This window comes from Sorex araneus, chromosome 8, assembly GCF_027595985.1.
Source record: "Sorex araneus isolate mSorAra2 chromosome 8, mSorAra2.pri, whole genome shotgun sequence".
NCBI lineage: Eukaryota > Metazoa > Chordata > Mammalia > Eulipotyphla > Soricidae > Sorex > Sorex araneus.
The window spans coordinates 65,207,675-65,228,684 of NC_073309.1; the positions used below are offsets into that span (position 1 = coordinate 65,207,675).

The following is a 21,010-nucleotide window of genomic DNA, read 5'->3' on the forward strand; positions in this document are numbered from 1 at the left end:
ATTTTTTTTTGATAAAGGAATGTCATTCCCATGTCTCAAACGGGTTTGTCTATTGTCTCATCTTGATTCAAAGTAAATATCAAGGTTTTCCCAGCATTCTCCTTGACTTTGCATCTGGTTGTTCTCTAGTTGATCACCTCTGCCCGTCATCTCATAGTTCATTTCGTCCCACAGCTGACTGCTAAATAAAATAATTATATAACATGGTCCCATTGGAGTGGGAATTTTGAGTGGACAGATTTGAGTGGACAGATAGTGCCCCTAAAAAGTACTCCTGGCTCTGCACTCAGGAATTACTCCTGGCGGTGCTCAGGGGACCATATGGGATGCTGGGGATTGAACCCGCGTCGACCACGTGCAAGGCAAATGCCCTACCAACTGTGCTATGGTTCCATCCCCCCCTTTTTTTTGGGTCACACCCAGCGATGCACAGGGGAGTGCCCCTAAAAGATGAGTGGTGCCAAAGCTGTTGAGATATTTGTTGTCATTGCTTTTTGTTTTGATTAGAACTTTGTTTTGAACTGGTGAGGTAAGATTTGAATACCTTGGCTCTGCAGGTTATTCACTACAGCAACAAACATTTACTGAGTCATCAAGGCTTTGTTAAGCCCCAGAGCCATGAGGAATAGCATAGAGCCCGTGGCTCGGGCAGACACAGTGGTTTACCATTATAATTTCAGTCGGGCAGGAGGTTGGGATAATCACTCGTGATGTGCCTGTGGCCGCCCAGGTCTAGTGTTGTTGATAGTCTCACATGATCACATGTTGGGTGGTGGCAGTGTTCTGCGTGTGGATTCTGCCACCGCCATCTGCACACTGGGGCCCCTGTACGTCTTACTTGATAGCTCTGAGCCTCAGCTTTCCCATTCATCAAGCTGGGATATTGATAACCAACCGTCAAGCTTGGTTTGATGGTTGAGCCTTACTGATGATGTGTAGAAAGAGACTCGGTAAACATTGCCCGCCACAATCATCACTGATGATGTGTAGAAAGAGACTCAGTAAACATTGCCCGCCACAATCAATCATCACTGATGAATGCTACCGAAAAACACCAGGACTCTTATCTGTGTGTATTATTTTTCACCCGTGGAAGGGGTGGGGGGAGATCAGGACATTAGAACGATGTGTCTTTGTTTAGCATGCAGGTTATCACCCCTACCTTGGCTGTGTGGTGATGTTTTTAGCAGTTCTTCAGCCTCTCCTGGCAGCCTTCAGACCACCGTTGCAACACCCCAGGTACTGACAGCTTTTATACATAAAACTCTCAATGTGGGGATCGTTAGTTGTCAAACTAATCCCAGTTCAAGTGGAAAGATTTTGCAATTTATAAAAATTGGTGATAAGTTGTTTACTTGGAAAGACTTTTAAAATGAATTTCAGATATCTGCCTCTTGGGCAATAAGGGTAATTGCATGTTTTTTTTTTCTCCTGGGAATTAATTGTCGTTCCATCATTTTAAAGAATACTGACTGGTTCTTTATTTTGGTAGAAGGCAAGTATTTAACTGGACTCATTGGAGTATTGGAACAGCTGCTCGAATAATAGCAGGTAAGTAATTGTGATGCCACTTATTCATATATAATTGCTGGTTGTTTAAATTGCAAGTTGTAATTTGGCTTAAATGATTTTTAGATGCATTAGTAATTGGAGTAATTGGTTGTTGAGAAGAAATCAGCCTTAAACATTGAAATCCAGAAAGTAATTTCTAGAGGTAACTATTTAAGTCATTATTTCAGCTTTAAGCTTAAGGTTTTTTTCTAATGACTTAAAAACTCTTCTCTTGAGATGTTTTCTCTCCCAGATTTGCTTTTTATCAGCAGAGTAAGTAGGGCTGGCAGTCAAGCATTTAATTGGTACAATTTGGGGGTCATTTATGAGTTGGACTGACATGAGATGTGGGGGTCCCAGCCCTCTGTCCCCAGGTCTTTTTGAGAAAATAAGTACATTCCAGGAAAGGGTGGTTTTTGAAAATGAACTGATTGTGTAATATATTTTGATTCCTTGGACAATCGTGTTGCTTATCAACACAGAAATGCCTCATTGAATGATTTTTGTCCTTGTGTGAATGATATATAAGCATATTATGTATAGAAGCAAGCCTTGATGGTGTGTTTGCCTATGTACCTAGTATGATAAAAATGAATTTAGGGGTCATCGTTATATCTGAGGTCTGTCATTTCTTGAAATATTATGTGGTGCATGACTACTAAATACTTAAGCTGAGACCTCTTAGCCTCACATTTCTGTGGTTTGTAAAAATTCAAGGAAAAGAGGAACATAACTATTAATGGGTTTTTTGCATGTTTTTTCTTCCTTCATTGCAGATTAACATTTTTTGGGAAATTTGGGTGTGTTTTTCTTTCTGTGAGTGTATGTGGACATGTAAACAGTTTGAAGCCAGAACCTCACACATACAAGGCATAGGTTCTGTCACTGACCCATACCCCTGGTAGTTGATAACAACAATTTCCTATCCTACCTTTCTTCATCTTACACTGAAAAACAAAAAGTTATCTGCTCTTAAATATTGTTCTTATTAATTACAGAAACTTTTTAAGTCAGTTTTACTGGGCATAATACACACAAGTAAGTACACACATGCACTGATTTCTGTTGTTGGTGGCAACATATATAATATATGTTTCTTATAAACTCAGTGACTACACTGTTCCTGGGAATGGATGTATCAGGATTGAATCTCCCTGACCCTTGGAAAACCTATGCAATGATTGGATTTGTAGCCTGGCATGTTGGGACTGAGATTATTTTGGAGATACATGCTTACCGACTATCTCAAAAAGGTAACCACCTTGCAAAGCCATGTTTGTAGGAACACCTTTGTATAAATTATGGAATCCTCCCTCTCTCCCTCCCTCCCTCCTCCTCTCCCTCCCTCCCTCCTTCACTCCTTCCTTCCTTCCTTCCTTCCTTCCTTCCTTCCTTCCTTCCTTCCTTCCTTCCTTCCTTCCTTCCTTCCTTCCTTCCTTCCTTCCTTCCTTTCCTTTTTTCTTTCTCCCAGCTGTACTCAATGCTTGTTACTCCTGGCTCTGTGCTCAGGGATCTCTCTTGGTGGGGCTGGGGAGACCATATGGAGTGCTGGGGATCAAAGCCGGTCAGCTGCATCCAAGGCAAGCCTCTGCCTGTACTGTTTCTGCAGCCCCTTACTTTGTTTTTTGATAGTAATGATTGCCCTCTATGTGGTAACACACTAAACATTTCTGCTGTGATCTTTTTTTTTTTGTCATAAAGTATAGTTTTTTCTGCTGTGATCTTTAAACATATAGATGAAATTGTAAATTTTTTTCTGCCATTATTATTATTATTATTTAGATAATTTGATTTTAGATATTTGTTAGAAAGTGGGCAAAATACAAGGAAAAAGTGATAAGTTTTAGGGTAGAAGTCTTCTTCTTAAGTGCTTTTTTCTGAGTGCTGGTCTGACTTGAGACTACTGCATAACCTGAATGCCTGAGCTGGAAAAAGAAGAGCTGCTCAACGTCAAGACAGGGTAGAATGTGGATAAAATTTTACCTAATGGACAAATGGCTGTCTGCTCATTTATGTCACCGTGTAGGGAAGGACATACATTGACCGCACCCTCTAGTGACAATACCTGTTTTGGTCTTGGTGCGTTTACCTTGCACGCAGCTGACCCAGGTTTGATTCCTCCGTCCCTCTCGGAGAGCCCAGCAAGCTACCGAGAGTATCCTGCCTGCACGGCAGAGCCTGGCAAGCTACCTGTGGCATATTCGATATGCCCCAAACAGTAACAAGTCTCACAATGGAGACGTTACTGGGCACTCTACCTGTACTGCTCGAGTGGGTACTCGAGCAAATCGATGAACAACGGGATGACAGTGACAGTACTACAGTGGCGATGATAAAATAACATTTTATTTTATTAATTTTGTTTTTTATTTTATTTTACTTTTGTATTGATTCACTATGAGATACACAGTTACAACGCTGTCCATGATCAGGTTTCAGCCGTACAGTGTTCCAACACCTGTCTCTCCACCAGTGTACACTTCCAGCACCACCGACCCCGGTTTCCCTCCCGCCAGCCCCCATCCTCAGTCTGCCTCAATGGCAGGCACTTTTCTTCTCTGTTTCTCTGTCCTCTGTCTCCTTTTGGGCATGATGGTTTGCAATAAAGATACAGAGAGGTTGTCATGTTAGTTCCTTTACCTACTTTCAGCACGCAGTTCTTATCTAGACAAATCCTTTCCAGCTATCATGGCTCTCATGGTCCCCTCTCTAACCCAGCTCCCTCTCCCCAGTACCTTAGGCTTCCAACTGTGGATCATTCTTCTTGACCCGTGTTTCTACTGTCCTTGGGTATCAGTCTCATACTATATATTTTTTTATATCCCACAAATGAGTGCAATCATTCTATGTATATCTCTCTCCTTCTGACTCGTTTCACTCAACATGGTACACTCCATGTCCATGCATTTATAAGCCAACTACATGACTCCATTTTTACCTAACAGTTGCATAGTATTCCATTGTGTGGATGTACCATAGTTTCTTTATCCAGTCATCCGTTCTTGGGCACTTGTGTTGTTTCCAGATTCTGGCTATGGTGAATAATGCTGCAATGAACATAGGAGTGCAGATGGTGTTTCTGCTGTGTGCTTTTGGGCTCTCAGGGTATATTCCAGAAGTGGTATTGTGGGGTCATATGGAAGCTCAATTTATAGTCTTTTGAGGAATATTCATGTTGTTTGCCAAAAGGCTGGATGAGTCAGTATTCCCACCAACAGTGAATGAGGGTCCCTTTCTCTCTGCGTCTGCACCAGAACTGGTTATTCTTGTTCTTTTTGATATGTGTCGGTCTCTGTGGTGTGGGCTGATATCTCACTGTTATTTTGACTTGCACCTCCCTGAAGATTAGCTGGATAGCAAATTTTCATGTGCCTTTTGGCCATTTGTATTTCCTCTCTGAGGAAGTTTCATGACATTTTAAACTTGCGTGGATTCTAGGCTAGTTTAATTTCCCATATTTTCTTTAGTTCCTAGTCCTAAAATCAGAATAAAGGACCTTCTAAAAGCTAAACCTCTTTGTTGCCTAGTGTATATGTTGGAAATGTTAAGAAAACGGGTAGCTTTTAGGAGCTGAGTAGTAAATATTCTCTCCTATCATTTTTTTTCTATTTTGGGAGGTAAAATAGTTTTATTTAAAGGAATTTAATTAAAGAAATGTGAATAGAGAGAAAAAGAGAGGTACATGTTTAAGAGAGAACACAGGTCTGGACAGGTAAGACAGTGGGTTAGGTTAGGCTGTTAATTTGCACCTCCAGGTGTGACATATGAGCACAGAGCCAGGAGCAAGCTTTGAGCACAGCTCTGTGTGTGTGTGTGTGTGTGTGTAGGGGGGGGAGGAAGGGAGAGAGAGAGGGAGAGATTGTAAAAAAAGCCGAGAATACATTATCTCACATCCATATGTGGGCTAATATTCACGGTGGAAAATCAGAACATTTTCCTTTTACAATTCTTTTTTTTTTTTTTTTTTTGCTTTTTGGGTCACACCCGGCGATGCACAGGGGTTGCTCCTGGCTCTGCACTCAGGAATTACCCCTGGTGGTGCTCAGGGGACCAAATGGGATGCTGGGAATCGAACCGGGGGGGTCGGCCGCGTGCAAGGCAAACGCCCCACCCGCTGTGCTATTGCTCCAGCCCCTCTTTTACAATTCTTGATAGGGTAACATTCACGGGCTTTTGAGGACCACTGAATTATTTTGCTGTTTACAAGATGCACTTGAAACTTTCTTGTTAGGACACTCATCATGATGTTTGTTGATTAGAAGAAGGGGCATATTTTAAGTCCTTTGACAAAAGTGTTTTATAATCTGATTTTTCCCAGTTTGAGAAAATCTTAAATATTCTGAAGTTTACAACATTTAGTAGTTTGAGATGAGTGAATGCAAAATGAAACTCTGTGAATATTACACATCTGTGTTTTGTCTGTTTTGAGATAGTTTGCCTACATGTCATTGACTTTATAAACTTGGTATTGTTCTTTACAGTTGAAATATTGGATGATACCAGAATTCAGATCCTGCAATCATTTACTGTAGCTGAAGCAGAAGTGAGTTCTCCTTTTCTTGTTTTTTTGAGAGAGACCTTAATGATAGTAGCAGCCCTTGACGATGTGATTTTCCTTTCAGGGTCATGCTTTTAAAAAGGCAGTGTTAGCAATTTATATCTGTGGGAATGTGACCTTTCTAATAATATTCTTATCGGCAATCAACCATCTATGAGGAGGCAAAGACCTTGGCTTTTGAAGACTGGGGGATAATTATCCCCAAATCGAAGAAAACTGAAGCCTGTAAGGACTACCTGGAGCAAACTTGTGAACTTGAACTTGGAAGACGTGCAGGTGAGGTCTACAGAGGAATCGTGAAGCCTGATCGTTAGAAATCAACCTTCTATAGCGCCTGGTGGGCTGTCAGCTGATGTCAAGCCTTTACGTGCGATTTGGTCTTATGGAGTGAAAATTTTCCTTGAGAGATGACCCTCAACTATCTATGATGAGATTTTTTTTTTATTTTACTTTTTGGTCACACCTGGCAGTACACAGGAGTCACTCCTGGCTCTGCACTCAGGAATTATTCCTGGCGGTGCTCAGGGGACCATATGGGATGCTGGGAATCGGGCAAACGCCCTACCTGCTGTGCTATTGCTTCAGCCCCTATGATGAAATTTTAAGAATGTTAGCATTTAAGACAATAAATAAGAACTATTGGGGAAAACAAAAAGTTATCATTAGATCAAACAGGAGACTGTACGAAGGGAAATATATTTTGGACTACAAATTGCTATAAAAGTACTGCAAGAAAAAGTTTTTTTTTAGCTAGTCGTTTATCTGAACTGTCTGTCTTAGGTTCTCATGAGAAACAATCTTTTCATTCCAGGTTTTTATATGCTCTTCGTTATATGCATTTTATTACTTCTTTGGCAATGGAGAGTTTGCCTTATCCATTGTTGGGTTAATGAACATGTGAATAAATTATAAATATTATAACTTCTTTAACAGAAACAAGATTCAAATGTTCATCTTCTACTCAGACCAAATTATGTTCAGCTTCACAGTTGAAATGGCATTTTTGTTAATTATTTCTTTAATTAAATTTTATTGTCTTACTGTTAGTTTATAACACTATAGTACTTTAGGTGTTCAACATCATACCTCGTGTGTACATTTGTTTTGACTGTATGATATAAGGGATAGCCTTGAATCATGGTGGGCTTGAATTTTGTGGTGAAATAAACCTCTGAAACGCCTTACTGATCGTAGAATTGCAATGAAGACATGTAGCCAGTAGATGGCACCATAACACCAAAATACTGTTTTGTTCCCATTTGCTATGATTCTGTTAGTATTTAGATAAAACATGAGAACGCATTTCCCTGAAGATTCACCAATTCTTAAGATACATTTGAAAAATCTGTGCTTTTGTAGTAGGATTTTGGACTAAGAGAAAATTAGGGCTCAGCATTGTTATTTTCTGGTTTAATTTCTGTTTGCATTCTAGCCATGATTAATTGTAATTACGTGATATCGTTTCATATTTCTCTTTATGTTCTCACCTTGTAACAAATGAATAGGATATCGGGCAAGAGAAGCAAAATGGAGATTATTTTTAAAAATTAAATTAATTTTTTCTCTTTCTTTGTACCTCTGTTTTTGTTGCGGGACCGTGATTTACAATACTGTGTTTAATGGTTCCATGCATACATTGTTCCAGCACAATATCCACCATCGGAGTACCCACTTCCCTCAATCGGAGATTCTTAATGAAAGTATTTTTTTGGGTTCACACCTGCTGGCCCGCAGGCAGAGATGACAGCTGGGGCTCCTGGGTAGCAAGCATCAGCTCCCGCCATTGAGTGCTCTCCTGGGTCCCTGCAAGATGGAGATTATTAAAATAAAAACATTTAGGGAGATCTGCTCTATTTCTTGAAGCTTTTTTCTGATTATATTCTAGTTTCTGCTTGACACAAAGCCTAACTTCTTTCTTCTTCCTGGGGGAGGAGGACCACTCTCAGCTGTGCTTAAAACTTATTCCTGACTGCACTCAGAGATCACTCTTGGGCTCAAGGGACCATATGGGGTGCCGGGGATCGAACCCCAGTCATCTGTGTGCAAGGCAAGCACTCTACCACTGTCCTATCTCTCTGGTCCTCAAAGACCTACTCCTTTCTTTCTTTAAAATAATTACTGAGGGGTGGAGGTGGTGGGGGGATACTGGGAGCATTGGTGGAGGAGAATGGGCACTGGTGGAGGGATGGGTAAACGATCACTGAATGAGTGAAATGCAAACACAAAAGTTCATAAATTTGTAACTGTACCTCACGGTGATTCACTAATAAAAAATTAAAAAAGATTACTGAATCACTGTGAGTCACAAGGTTATTTCTGACTGGGTTCCAGGCACACAGTTTTCCAGCACCAGTGCCCACTTCCCTCCACCAGTGTTCCCCATCTCCCTCCCGACCTCCAACCTGGATCCATGGGAGCTTTTACCCCCTTCTTTCTTTTATGCAATTTGTAATTCTGTTACTGATAGAGTGTTGTGCGTATCACTTGACTTCCTTTCAGCACTCAGTTCTGGCCCAGAGGGGCCACTTACCTCTGTCATGGTCATAGAACGGGAAGTGGGAAGTGGCTCACCCCACTCCCCTCCCTCCCCGCCCCCACCCCTTAGCGGCAAGCTTCCCACTAAGCACCAGTTCTCCCGCTCCTCATTTCTTTTTTTTTTATTCCACCACCAAGAATCACGATATACCTCTCCCCTCCCCGCCCCCCCCGCTCCTCATTTCTATTGCAAAGACCTAATTTCTGGGTGGTATTAATGGTCCAGACTGGAGCAATAGCACAATGGGTAGGGCGTTTGCCTTGCACGCGGCCGTCCCGGGTTCGATTCCTCTGAACCTCTTGGAGAGCCCGACAAGCTACCGAGAATATCCCGCCCGCATGGCAGAGCCTGACAAGCTCCCCATGGCGTATTCTATATGCCAAAAACAGTAGCAACTAGCCTTACAATGGAGACGTTACTGGTGCCTGCTCGAGCAAATCAACGAGCAATGGGACCATTAATGTAACAGTGCTACATTAATGGTCCGAGCTGTGTATCTTACATATTTTACTGGGGAAATAATACAGAAGTGTCTTACTTATATAGGTGTTTTAAATAAATAATAAGGGTACTGATTTTTGTGTGTTTATGTTTTGTATCAGTTTCCTTTTGAATATTGGTTCATAAAATACTTTTCTTAGGTGTCTGAGTTGTAACTCAGTGGGAGAGGGCTGCCACTCAGGTGTGAGGCCTGGGGTTTGGTGTACATACACACATACCCACACATTGTCTACGTTGCTGTAACATATATATGTAAAAAATGTATGCTAAAATATTTTACTCTAGCTTTCAATGACAAAGCCTTAAGATGGAGAAAGATGAGGCTTTGTTGGTTTTCAAATAGATAAATTTGGTAGATTCTTGTTCTGGGACTAAGGCATCTTAGCTTTTTCTTTTTCATTGAATCATCAAATGACATTACTTTGGTGTTGTTTTCTGTGCCCTGGTGGGTTCAGGGGACCATATGGGGTGGCAGGGATCAAACCTGGGTCAGCTACCCTTTGGACTATTATTTTGATATATCATCAGTTGGCATGCAAGGTTCTTCAAAGAAGTATTGTCATTAATAGACCAAATTTTAAAAATTGTCAATTTTTGAATTATTTTATACATATGGAATAATACTGATTAATCCACTTATGGCTAGTTAAAAATTCTTTTCTTTCCCTTTTTTTCTTATTTCTAAAATAAAGAACCTGAGTGGTTTAAAAAAATAATTGATAGAGGTAATTTTTAAAATAAGTATATATTTTTATTGCATTTCTGTAATAAACAACCTGGGTGGCTTAAAAATAATTCTTTGTATTATTAAACTAGATACCTTTAGGAGCTGGAGTGATAGCACAGTGGGTAGTGCGTTTGCCTTGCACGCAGCTGACCCGGGTTTGATTCCCAGCATCCCATATGGTCCCCTGAGCACCACCAGAAGTAATTCCTGAGTGCAGAGCCAGGAGTAACCCCTGAGCTTTGCCAGATGTGACCAAAGAAAAGCTTAAAAAAAACCACCTAGATACCTTTATATTTCATCAGTATTGTCAAAAGCAGGGGGAAAAAAATCACAGTTTTTCTTCCTAAATTGTTTTCTTGAGCTGGAGCGATAGCACAGCGGTAGGGCATTCACCTTGCACGCGGCTGACCCATGTTCGATTCCTCCGCCCCTTTCGGAGAGCCCTGCAAGCTACCGAGAGTATCCCGCCCGCACAGCAAAGCCTGGCAAGCTCCCCGTGGCATATTCGATATGCCAAAAACAGTAACAACAAGTCTCACAATGAAATATTACTGGTGCCCGCTCGAGCAAGTTGATGAGCAATGGGATGACTGTGACTGTGACTGAAATTGTTTCCTTAGAATAAAAATTAATGTTTTCCTGAAAAAAATGAAACAAATCCTAGAATATTGTTGGTTGAAGTGGCACACCAAATAGAGACTGTTTTGGTTCTTATTATTTTGGTCTGTGGCAATCAGCCTTGAAGGCATATGTAACCTATGGCATGGGTTATTAGATAAATGAATCACCTCTGCTGTGGCGCCTTTATCTTTTATAAGGACTTTAGCTCTGATGTATGCTAAGTGATATTCATCCTTCCCTGGCTAAGGGGCAGTGGGAAAAGACAGATGGAGCAGACAGGAGGGAGCTTGAGGCACATGTAGCTCTTGGCCGAAACTCTATTTTTCTCTTTACTCCAATGAAGCAGAACGAGAAGAATGAACAAAGACCCTTGTTTCAGGTAATCCATTACAGACAGGTGTGAAAGGAAGGATTCTTCTCAGCTATTTTCAGGTCAGATCAGGATATCCACTGTCTTATCCACATCCTGCTTCTTTCTTCCCCGGCCAGCACCTCCCAGACTCACCCACCAGGTCAATGTCGGTCACCTGCCTAAGGTGACTTTGTTTCCTTGGCAAAAGGGAGTATCATGGGTTCTGTCAAATACTTCCTGCTCCTTGGACCCTTCCTGACTCTCCATCCTGGGTTCCTCTGCATCCTTGCCATCCTGGTAGATCAAGTGGTTCTAAGAAGGGTCTGGGGGTTGGAATTGGGCTTGGAAGACTCACTGTTCCTTACTAACAAGTTGTATGTCTGCAGAGCTCATTTCCTGCAGCAACTGGGAGAATGCCTAAGTGAAATCAGGTGTGGCTCGGGGTTGAGAATCTGTCTTGCATAGGTGATGCCCCGAGTTCTGTCCCCGGCACATTCCCTGTTAGATACAATCCTAGATTCTGCTGGGTGGGTGCCTCAACCCAGATCGTCACCATCACACCACCAACAGAAGTTGCTTTGTTTGTGTTTTTGCTTGATGGTTACATTGGATTTCACTTGCACTTTTCAATTTGGACAGTTTCTACTTGTAAAATGTAAATGTTTTATTTTATAAAAATATTTGATATTCTCTTTGAAAGTCTGCTGCTATGTGAAATAGCCAGATAAAAAATGATAGTTCTTGTCTGACTTTATTGATTTGCTGTATCTAGATGAGTGAAATGTTTTTAGCATGTTGGATGTGGTTTCCAGGGTCTGCTGGGAGAGAGGGATTAGGGAGGAATAGAGAGTAATTATTTAATACCGTAGTTTCTGTTTGGAATGATGCAAAATGTCTGGACATGGAGAGTAGTGAGAGTTGCATGACACTGAATGTACTTCATGCCTCAGGACTAGGTAGATTTGGGAGCGGGGCAGGCTTTCGTGCCTTGCATATACCTTACATGGCTTCCACCCCCAGCACCACATGGCCTTACTGAGCATCACTGGGTATTGCCCTGGAGGCCCCAAAGCACCGTTGGATGTGACCTTAGAAGTCCCCAAGGGACTTACGCTGACCTTGGTGGTGTCTGGCATTGCTGAGCCCAGATATTACCAATCCTTGTGCCCTGCCCCTGGACTATGTTCCTGTGTGCCTGGTTGCCACCATGAGTAGCACAGACCTTCCCAACAGAGTATACAGGGCCCCCAGTCCTCAAAATGCCAGGCTTTATGTTTTGTATGTTTTGCCACTATTAAACAAAAAACTAGAACAAATGCGATGTTTAGAGCAGCATTATTTACAACAGCCAAATGATGGAGGTACGTGCATTCGTGGATAAATGGATGAGCATATGGAGATAAAACATATAGAGAAAATTAATGAGCAGCAGAAGAAATCAAGTACTGACAAATGCTTCATTGGAGACAAACCTACAAAATATGATTCTAAGTAAAAGAAATTGGGCAGAAAAATTCCCATAGTTTTCTGCTTTATGGTTCCATGGCTGTGAAATATTCTGGTTAGGCAGAACATTTCTGCCTTAGAGCAGACGGCAGAGAGGTAGTGAGCTGAGACTGGAGGAGGAGGACCAAGTACTAATTGTTTAATGGGTAAGAAATTTTATTTTGAGGTTAGGAAAATGTACAGAGGCCAGAGCAATAGTATAGTGGGTAGGGCATTTGCCTTGCATGTGACTGACTAGGGTTTGATCCCCAGCATCTCATACGGTCCCCTGAGCACTGCCAAGAGTAATTACTGAGCACAGAGCCAGAAGTAGGAATAACTCCTGAGCACTGCTAGGTATGACCCAAAAAGCCAAAAAAAGAAAAAAAAGAAAGAAAGTAGAGCGACAGAAGTGGTAGCTGTGTAGCATTATAAATATGACATCACAGCATTGCCCATTTTATAATGGGCATGTTTGGTTTTCTAGTTACTGCTCTTAGGTTTTGCTTTCAAGTGAAAAAATTTAGGACATTTGTAGGTCATAAACTTGCTGTCAACTTCTTACCCTTGTTTTGTTGTTATTTTGGGTCAGGGCATTATTTTGCAGTACATGGGGGACCCTCCTGGCTCCTTGTGGCCCCCAGGGTCCTGTAGTCTGAACCTGGGTGTCCTGCAGGTGACACTTGTGCTGAGTCCTTTACAGCCCTCACTCTAACCCGCATTTCTTACATTTTTCTTATACAAGAAATTAATGTGGGGGCCTGGAGCGATAGCACAGCGGGTAGGGCATTTGCCTTGCACGAGGCCGACCCGGGTTTGATTCCCAGCATCCCATATGGTCCCCTGAGAACCACCAGGAGTAATTCGTGAGTGCAGAACCAGGAGTCACCCCTGTGCATTGCCAGGTGTGACCCAAAAAAGCAAAAAAAAAAAAATTAATGTGACTTTATATTGTGCCTGGTCATATACCTCTGGTTTAGGAAGTAAAAGTTCCAAAAGCTTATCTTAAGAAAGTTTCTCTTTCCTTTCATCTTATTCGCACATAAAATGCATCTTATGGGTATTCTAGTGTTTTTTTTCTTTTCTTTTTCTTTTTTGGTTCACACCTGGCAATACACAAGGGTTACTCCTGGCTCTGCACTCAGGAATCACCCCTGGCAGTGCTCAGAGGACCATGTGGGATGCTAGGAATCGAACCCAGGTCAGCCCTGTGCAAGGCAAACGCCCTACCCACTGTACTCTTGCTCCAGCCCCCATTCTAGCTTTTTTGATGATGACATAAACAAATAATTTTAAATACTAAACCAGACACTGATCTATGATAATCAAACTCTTGCAATAAGAATTTCCTGAAAATATGCATGCAAAATGTATGTTTGGACAAAATGTATGTTTAGGCTCCCCCTGATTATAGAGGCTTCCCGCCATCCCACCAGACAGACCCTGTCCTTCTCCAGCATTACGAAGAGCAGCTCGCTTGACCACTCCACGAGGGAGTAGAAGTTAGAAGGTTTTGTTGATGAGTCCCGAGAAGAAAAACTGTTGGCACGAGTTCTCTGCTTCCCAAGGAGTTAGTTTCAAGGCAGCTGTGGTGAACTGTGTCATTTGCTGGGTGCCCTGGGACCCAGTCTTTCTGGTGAATGGCTGGAACATTTGCTGGCTGGTGTAACTGCAGCTTTTTTTTTTTTTTTTGGCCACAGCCGGCATCGCTCAAGACTCACTGCTGGCTGCCTGCTCAGAGATCACTCCTGACAGGCTTGGAGGACCATGTGGGATGCTGGGGATCGAATCTGCATCAGCTGTGTGCAAGGCAAGCACCTTACCTGTTGTACTTTTTCTCTGTCGCTTGTAGGAGCAGTTCTTGGGGAAGGAAGGGAAGGCTGAAACTAGTGATTGTGCCAAGCAAAACACCAGAGTGGGGCTTCCCATGTCCTTGGCTCTGGTTGAGCCCTGAACACATGTGTGAAGCTGACACAAGACATGTAGACCACACATAAAGTTGCCCTGATGTTGAAGTTGACACATAAAAGTGTTCTTTCTAACTCAGTTTATTATCTGCTAACACGAAAGATGAAGCATTCATTGGAGAGAAAAAAAAAAGAAATCTAGTGATTTTTTTGTAACCTAATAAAAAACATGTTAGTCACTGTGACTTACAGTACTGTTTATGAAAGGGTTTCACACACACATTCCAGCACCACTCGGCCACCAGGCCGCTTCCTTCCACCAGCATCCCAGTGGCCCCATCCATCCACCCCTGCTTCCGGCCCTTGGTAAATGCAGTTCTTGGGATCCTTCAGACAGTGTAGATGATAATTCCAGACTGCCTGTTCTCAGAAGCAGGAAGCTCTGACCTATTCTCCAGAACAGGTGGGGCTTACTTTTCCCTTCAAAGGGCACGATAGAAAATATTTCAGGCTTTGTGGACCCCATATGGTCTCTGTAGTGGAATAATTGATTTTTATTTTCTATTTTACAACTCTTCAGAAATATAAGAGCTGCTATAGCTCATGGACCCACAGGAAAACAATTTGTGGTCTGGTTTTGGCCTTTGGCCACAGTTTGTCAACTTGTGATTTAAAGAAAAAACAATTAAAGGAGACCAACTTTTGAGATTTCATAGATGATTAGATTCAGAAAACAAGAATTTTAGAGCCTCTATTCTGATGATTCACCATAATGGGACAGAAAATATGCTTAATATAAATAAAAAGATGCATGGAAGTAAAAAAATACAAAAAAGACAATACAATAGTTAGAAAACTGGAAAAATTATTTATTTACTTATGGGCCTTCCAAGTGGCGGCTGGGGGTCTTGGCCTGCTGGGAGATATATTTTTTAAGTTGTGAATAACTTTATTAAAAAAAACACAAAAACCCTGGCACCCTACATGGTTTCACCCCACCTCCCCAGGCGTCATCTCAGAACACACCCGAGGGCGGCCCACACAAAGCAGAGCAAAAGAAACTGGCCGATTAAGTTCTTGATTTTAAAAACAGTCTGTGAAACTCCACAACTGAATACTTGGCATAAAATTACAACCCCCATTGCAACTACACACAGCCCCACCATTGTCTGGCAACAGACACTCAACAGGCTACACGAGGTATAATTTCCACTTTATTTTCCCCGAGAAGAGTTTGTCTTCAATCCTTAAGGTCTGTAGTTGCCTTACATGGGTTTGGGTGGGGGTCTTGGGGCAACACCCACAGATCTGAACCTCTGTGGGGCTGGGGGTTGGTCCTTGCGGACTTCGTGAGAACAGTTCCTTACCACCTGGATGTGAATGTGCAGTTGGTGCTCACGTGGCCCTTTTTGGCTCATCCATTGTCCCCCCCCCTTTTTTTTTGTCATTTTGGAAGTCAACTGGCAGTTCTTAAACTGCCACTGGATAGTGGTTCATTGCTAAGGCTCTGAGGACGTGGTTCTGTTTGGACCTGGATTTCCTGGGTTGCCCTCATGTTGCTCGTAAGCTTCTTTATCTATATCCTGCAGTGCTGGGGGCTCCAGGACTGCACCTGTCCATGCTCAGGTGTGTGTGTGTGTGTGTGTGTGTGTGTGTGTGTGTGTGTGTGTGTGTGTGAGGGGCACATGGTACATGGAATCAAACACTGTCAGCAGCATGTAAAGCATCTGCCTTAACCCTGCACTATCTCTCTGGCTCCTTGAAACAATGTTTGAAAATTCAACTGGACAGAATTAATATAATGTGAGAGAATTCATATCATGGCAGGACATAAGAAAGAACTAATGAAGATGGATCAATGTCACGATCACGAAATCCCGTTAATCATCGATTTCTTGAGTGGGCTCAGTTACCTCTCCATTCAGGGAATGGAGGCTTATTCCCTGAAAGAGCCTCCAGTGCGACATCATTGTGAGGGCCGAGTAGAGAGAGACTTCTAAGATCTCAGGGAAAGAACGAATGGATCAATGTAAGGTATTTAGTATTTGATGATAGGAAAGAAAAATCTTTGGAAGTAATTGAGCAGAGCCTTGTGGAGCTGTTGACGAGGTGATAGCATCTTTTTGTTCCTATCTCAAGAAAGAAGAATCTGAGGCAATAATGAGTAGAGATTGATCAAAGACTTACCTTCACTGATTCATTTGATGGGAAGCCAACACAAGTAGGAAATCATGAAGATGCATGCTTACGCAAATCGCAGTCTTATTCTTTTTTTTTTTTTGCTTTTTGGGTCACACCCGGCGATGCTCAGGGGTTGCTCCTGGTTCTACACTCAGGAATCACTCTTGACAGTGCTCAGGGAACCATATGGGATTCTGGGAATCAAACCCTGGTTGGCCGAGTGCAAGGCAAATGCCCTACCTGCTGTGCTATCGCTCCAGCCCCCATAGTCTTATTCTTGAAAATGTACTTTATGCTTCTTGCATTCGAAGGAGAAAGAGAAAAAGGAAACATTATATCCAGGGGAACAGTGATTGGTTAACAGTTGACTTCTAGGAATCTATAAACACTAACTGGAGTAGAATGACATCTTTTAAAGGTGTAAAGGGAAAAAGAAAAGTCACTAAGAATGCTATGCTCAGAAAAAGATTCCCTCAAGAATGCAGGCAGAAATTGGAAACCATTTTTAGGTAAGAGATCTGAAAGAGTTTGTTACTCGCACCTATGAACTTCAAGAAAAGGCTGGAGAGTTGGTGTACAGCACAGAGCTAACATGGGGCTGGGAGGGGTCCTGGGGTCATTGTGGGGGAAAGCTGATAATCTGGTGGAGGATGTGGTGTAGGAACAATGTATGAGTGAAACTTTCTCATTAACAATATTGTAAATCACATTAACAATATTGTAAATTCTTACTGTACCTCAGTAAGAATGAGGAAAAGCCCTTATTTTAAAAATGAAACATCAGAAAGGAATGAAGAATGCTTAGAATTGTAAATAATTGTAAATATAAAACCATTTGGACTTTTCGAATTTAAATTATTTTCTAAATGTTTGTGACCCAGGAAAGCAATGTTATTTTTTATTTTTTATTATTTCTTTTTATTTTTTATTTATTTTTTTAATTTTATTGAATCACCATGTGGAGGGTTACATAGTTCTCAGGATTATGTCGGTTATACAATTCTCAAACACCCTTCCCTTCACCAGTGCCCATCTTCCATCACCAACCCCCCCAGTATACCTGCCGCCCCCTCCCACCTCCCCAGTCCCCACCCTTGTACATGATAAGTTTCACTTCGTTTATGCCTTATCTCGATTACATTCCATGTTTCAACACACAACTCACTACCGTTGTTGGGGTTTCCCCCAAAAAAAGGAAAGCAGTCCTATTGCCAAGGAAGCATTTGATAGTTCTCCACTGCTAAGAATATAGAGATATTAAGTCCCGCTGTTTGTTACATAACTTTTCTTTTTCCCCCTTGCCCCGCGCCACCGAGTTCACGCCTGTTTAGTAATCGCCACGCTGCCTGACAAGGGAAAAAAAACCGAAAAGGATGGTTATTTCCCGTCATCGGCAGGCGTGGGTCTCTGGCTTAGTTGATAGACTAGTAGAGTGTCTGCAAGCAGTTTCTGGAACCGAAGGGCTTGCGCTGGTATCGGCTCCGGCTCGAGATTCCACCAGCGTCCCACTGTTCCATGTACATAATTTTTCCCCTTATATCCCATTCCCACGCCACCAGGTCTGTTTGCTTAATGGACATCACACTGTAGTTGACGACACGCCGAGTTTCTTCCCGAGAAAGAAGAAAATTTCTTCTCAGCCGGCGTGGGGATATAGCTCAGTTCAGTCTAGAGAGATGGCTACCACTTTGATTGCCTTCAATATTTCAGCAACAGACTTACTATTCTTGTTAGGATCTCCCACAAAAGTCCGACCCATTAAGAAGGGACATATTACATATTGCTGATGCTAAGATGACCTTAGGTCGCGCGGCCGCAACAGCGGCCGCGTGGTTTTGGGTTTCTGTATAAAGACCAGGGAAAATTCTGCCTGAAATTCTATCACTACAATCTTTTACCCTTTTATGGTGCTCATAAGATGGAGAAGCATAGAGAGAGGCTCGGCGTCTCCATTTTGCGCTCAGGAAAACCGCGGATCCTGCGCTGTGCTCAGGAGGGAGGGTGGAGAGAGAGAGAGGTTAAAAGAATTGGGGGATGCCCGGTTCCCACTGTTTCAGCGCACCGTGGGGTCTCTGGTCCCATGCCGGAATTAGTTCAGTGGGCTGTTTGGAGTCCAAGGGCGCTTCCTTGGGCTCTTCCATCATGCTCGCTCCACAGCAGGGTCCAAAGGGGAGGAAAGCAATGTTTACATAGTTTTGTAGTGTTTATAATGAATGTAGATGTAATGCATATAAAAAGTTAGGATACACTTACAGGATGTCAACTCTTATGTGAAAAGTCAAAGATGAGTATTAGAGAAGATAAAAATGAGATGTGTCTTCGAAAGTCCCCAAAGTTAGGTAATTTGTGCAACATTGCAACGTTTGCCTTATATTATTTAGCAGAACCAAATATCCACGAGCCCAAGTGATTTAGATCCATGATTGAATTAAGAAATGGGGCACAATAAGCAAAAAAAATCTCTGCAGAAGAATTGAAGACACTTAGATAAGTGCCCTCAAGGTGAGCGAGCTTATCTCTCTGCTCTTTAAATATGGTTAAACAACATGACTTCCTTCTCAGCATGCAGAATAGAAAGGGGAGGAACAATCTTAGGGATGTACTTGACAAATACTGTATTAACCAGGTGAACAGAATCAGCAGTGCCAGTAATAAATCATGTTGAAAGTTTGTACCACTAATGTAGCATGCTGAAAATTGTACTTTTCCTCTCTAGTCTTCCTCCTCCAGATTCATGACCCTGGTCTAATCTTGAGCAAACATCAGACAGTTTGCAATAGAGGACTGTCCTACAAAAATGCATGACTGATAATTTTCAAAACTGTCAAGGTCTTAAGAAAATATAGCAACAAGGAAACTGTAAAAGTCACATCTAAGAGGTGCCTAAGGAGACTTTGTGTCACAAAAATATAAAGGGATCCGGGACAGAAAAAGGACGTTAGAAAAGAAATAAAGAATTCTGAACAAACTATGAGATTCCATTTAACAATGGATCACTGTTGATTCACTAATTATAACAATTGTACCTTATTAATGTAAGGCATTAATACTAGGAAAACCTGGGTGTGAAGATGTTGCATGTTCTCAATTTTTCCATTAATATAAAACAATTATGTGTAGCTTGAGGCTAGAAAGACAGTGTAATGGGCTGAGGCACATGCTTTGGGAGCAGAAGGTCAGGGTTTGACCCCGGCACTTCAGGGTCCCCGGAGCACTTCAAAAAGTGACACCTGAGTGCAGAGCAGGGAGTGGCACCTAAGTATAACCTGGTACAGGCTAAACAAACAAGACAGATTATGCTACTATTGCCAACTGTGGCTGCAGTGACAGTTGGGAGTATCTGTGTCCTCATGTTGGAGATAAAGATCTTTGTGCAAAGAATAGCTGTGTCTTAGCAGGGGAAACAGCTGACTTTCAGTTAGATATGTATTTAGAAGTATGGACGGTAAGTAAAAACAGGTGGACTATACCAGTTGTCCATTTAATACTTTTATCTCAATACTCACCCATTGTTGTCTTTGTGCTCCCACACTTATGACAGCTCTCTCCTTTGCCGGCTATTGTGTTGTTAGACCTTGTCAGCGAGGGGAGGGAAGGCAACAGTCACATGAAAGCACGTCCCTTGGGCCTCTGGCTTCCCTTCCTTTTCAGTGGCACAAAAGGGGTTTGGTGTGTGTGTGGATGGCCAGGTCTCACCTCAGTGGTCCTGACCATAGTTCTGGCTTTTCACTGAGACCTCACTTTGCCAAAAGGCAGCCACTTTCCCAGTAACTCTGTGCAAAAGGCAGCTCTAGTCTCTCACATCTTTTGGTTCTGCTGGGCGGCAGATTTTCAGGGCCAGAGTGATAGGCATTGCCATGTCCAGGGGAAGATGCGATGAATCTTGAGGGTGTTGGATAGAGGTCAGTGGAATCAGGTAGGGTAAGGAATATTATTATTATTCTTTGATTATTACCTGATTATTGGCATGGGAATATTCTCCTTCAAAACAATTTACTACCCTGTCAACAATATCTCGGATGACATGAGGTACACATTCTTACTAGGATTTAGACATTTTTTAAAAATTAGTTTAAGTATCAATAGTTTAAGTATTATATTCTGTAAAAGCATATGTAAACATTGATTTTTTTTTTTGCTTTTTGCATCACACCGGCGATGCACAGGGGTTACTCCTGGCTCATGCACTCAGGAATTACTTCTAGGGGTGCTCAGGAAACCATATGGGATCCTGGGAATTGAACCCAGGTCGGCCGCGCACAAGGCAAAAATGCCCTCCCCACTGTGCTATCGCTCTAGCTCCAAGCATATGTAAAATGTGGAGCAGATCTGTATTCTCTGAGAATACAGGGAGCCTCGATCTAGGAGCCTTAGGTCAGGACCAGTCATTGCATCAAAGGTACATGGACTCTATGAACGAAAGGATGATATTTCAAGATGAACCACTGTGCCAGGAATTATGTGTAAAGTCACGTCCACTATCAAGGTCATCCAATCAAGACTTCAAATGTGAGACCAATGATTGCAGGTAATTTTGGCACTGGATGTATATGCTAAGGGATTGATGATGTGGTAAAATTAATTGGATTGG

At 42.1% G+C, this 21,010-nt stretch overlaps 1 protein-coding gene across 1 annotated transcript in view; it reads left to right on the plus strand.

Moving 5' to 3' along the window:
• FRRS1 (ferric chelate reductase 1) overlaps positions 1-7,666 on the plus strand; it is a 60,970-nt gene extending 53,304 nt beyond the window's left edge. Inside the window, exons 12-16 of the mRNA XM_012934089.2 lie at positions 1,142-1,239; positions 1,493-1,551; positions 2,661-2,804; positions 6,033-6,094; positions 6,174-7,666. Coding sequence (XP_012789543.2) covers positions 1,142-1,239; positions 1,493-1,551; positions 2,661-2,804; positions 6,033-6,094; positions 6,174-6,266 — 456 coding nt within the window. The 3' untranslated portion in view covers positions 6,267-7,666. The remainder of the gene's footprint in view (positions 1-1,141; positions 1,240-1,492; positions 1,552-2,660; positions 2,805-6,032; positions 6,095-6,173) is intronic.
• The last annotated feature ends 13,344 nt before the right edge of the window (positions 7,667-21,010 follow it).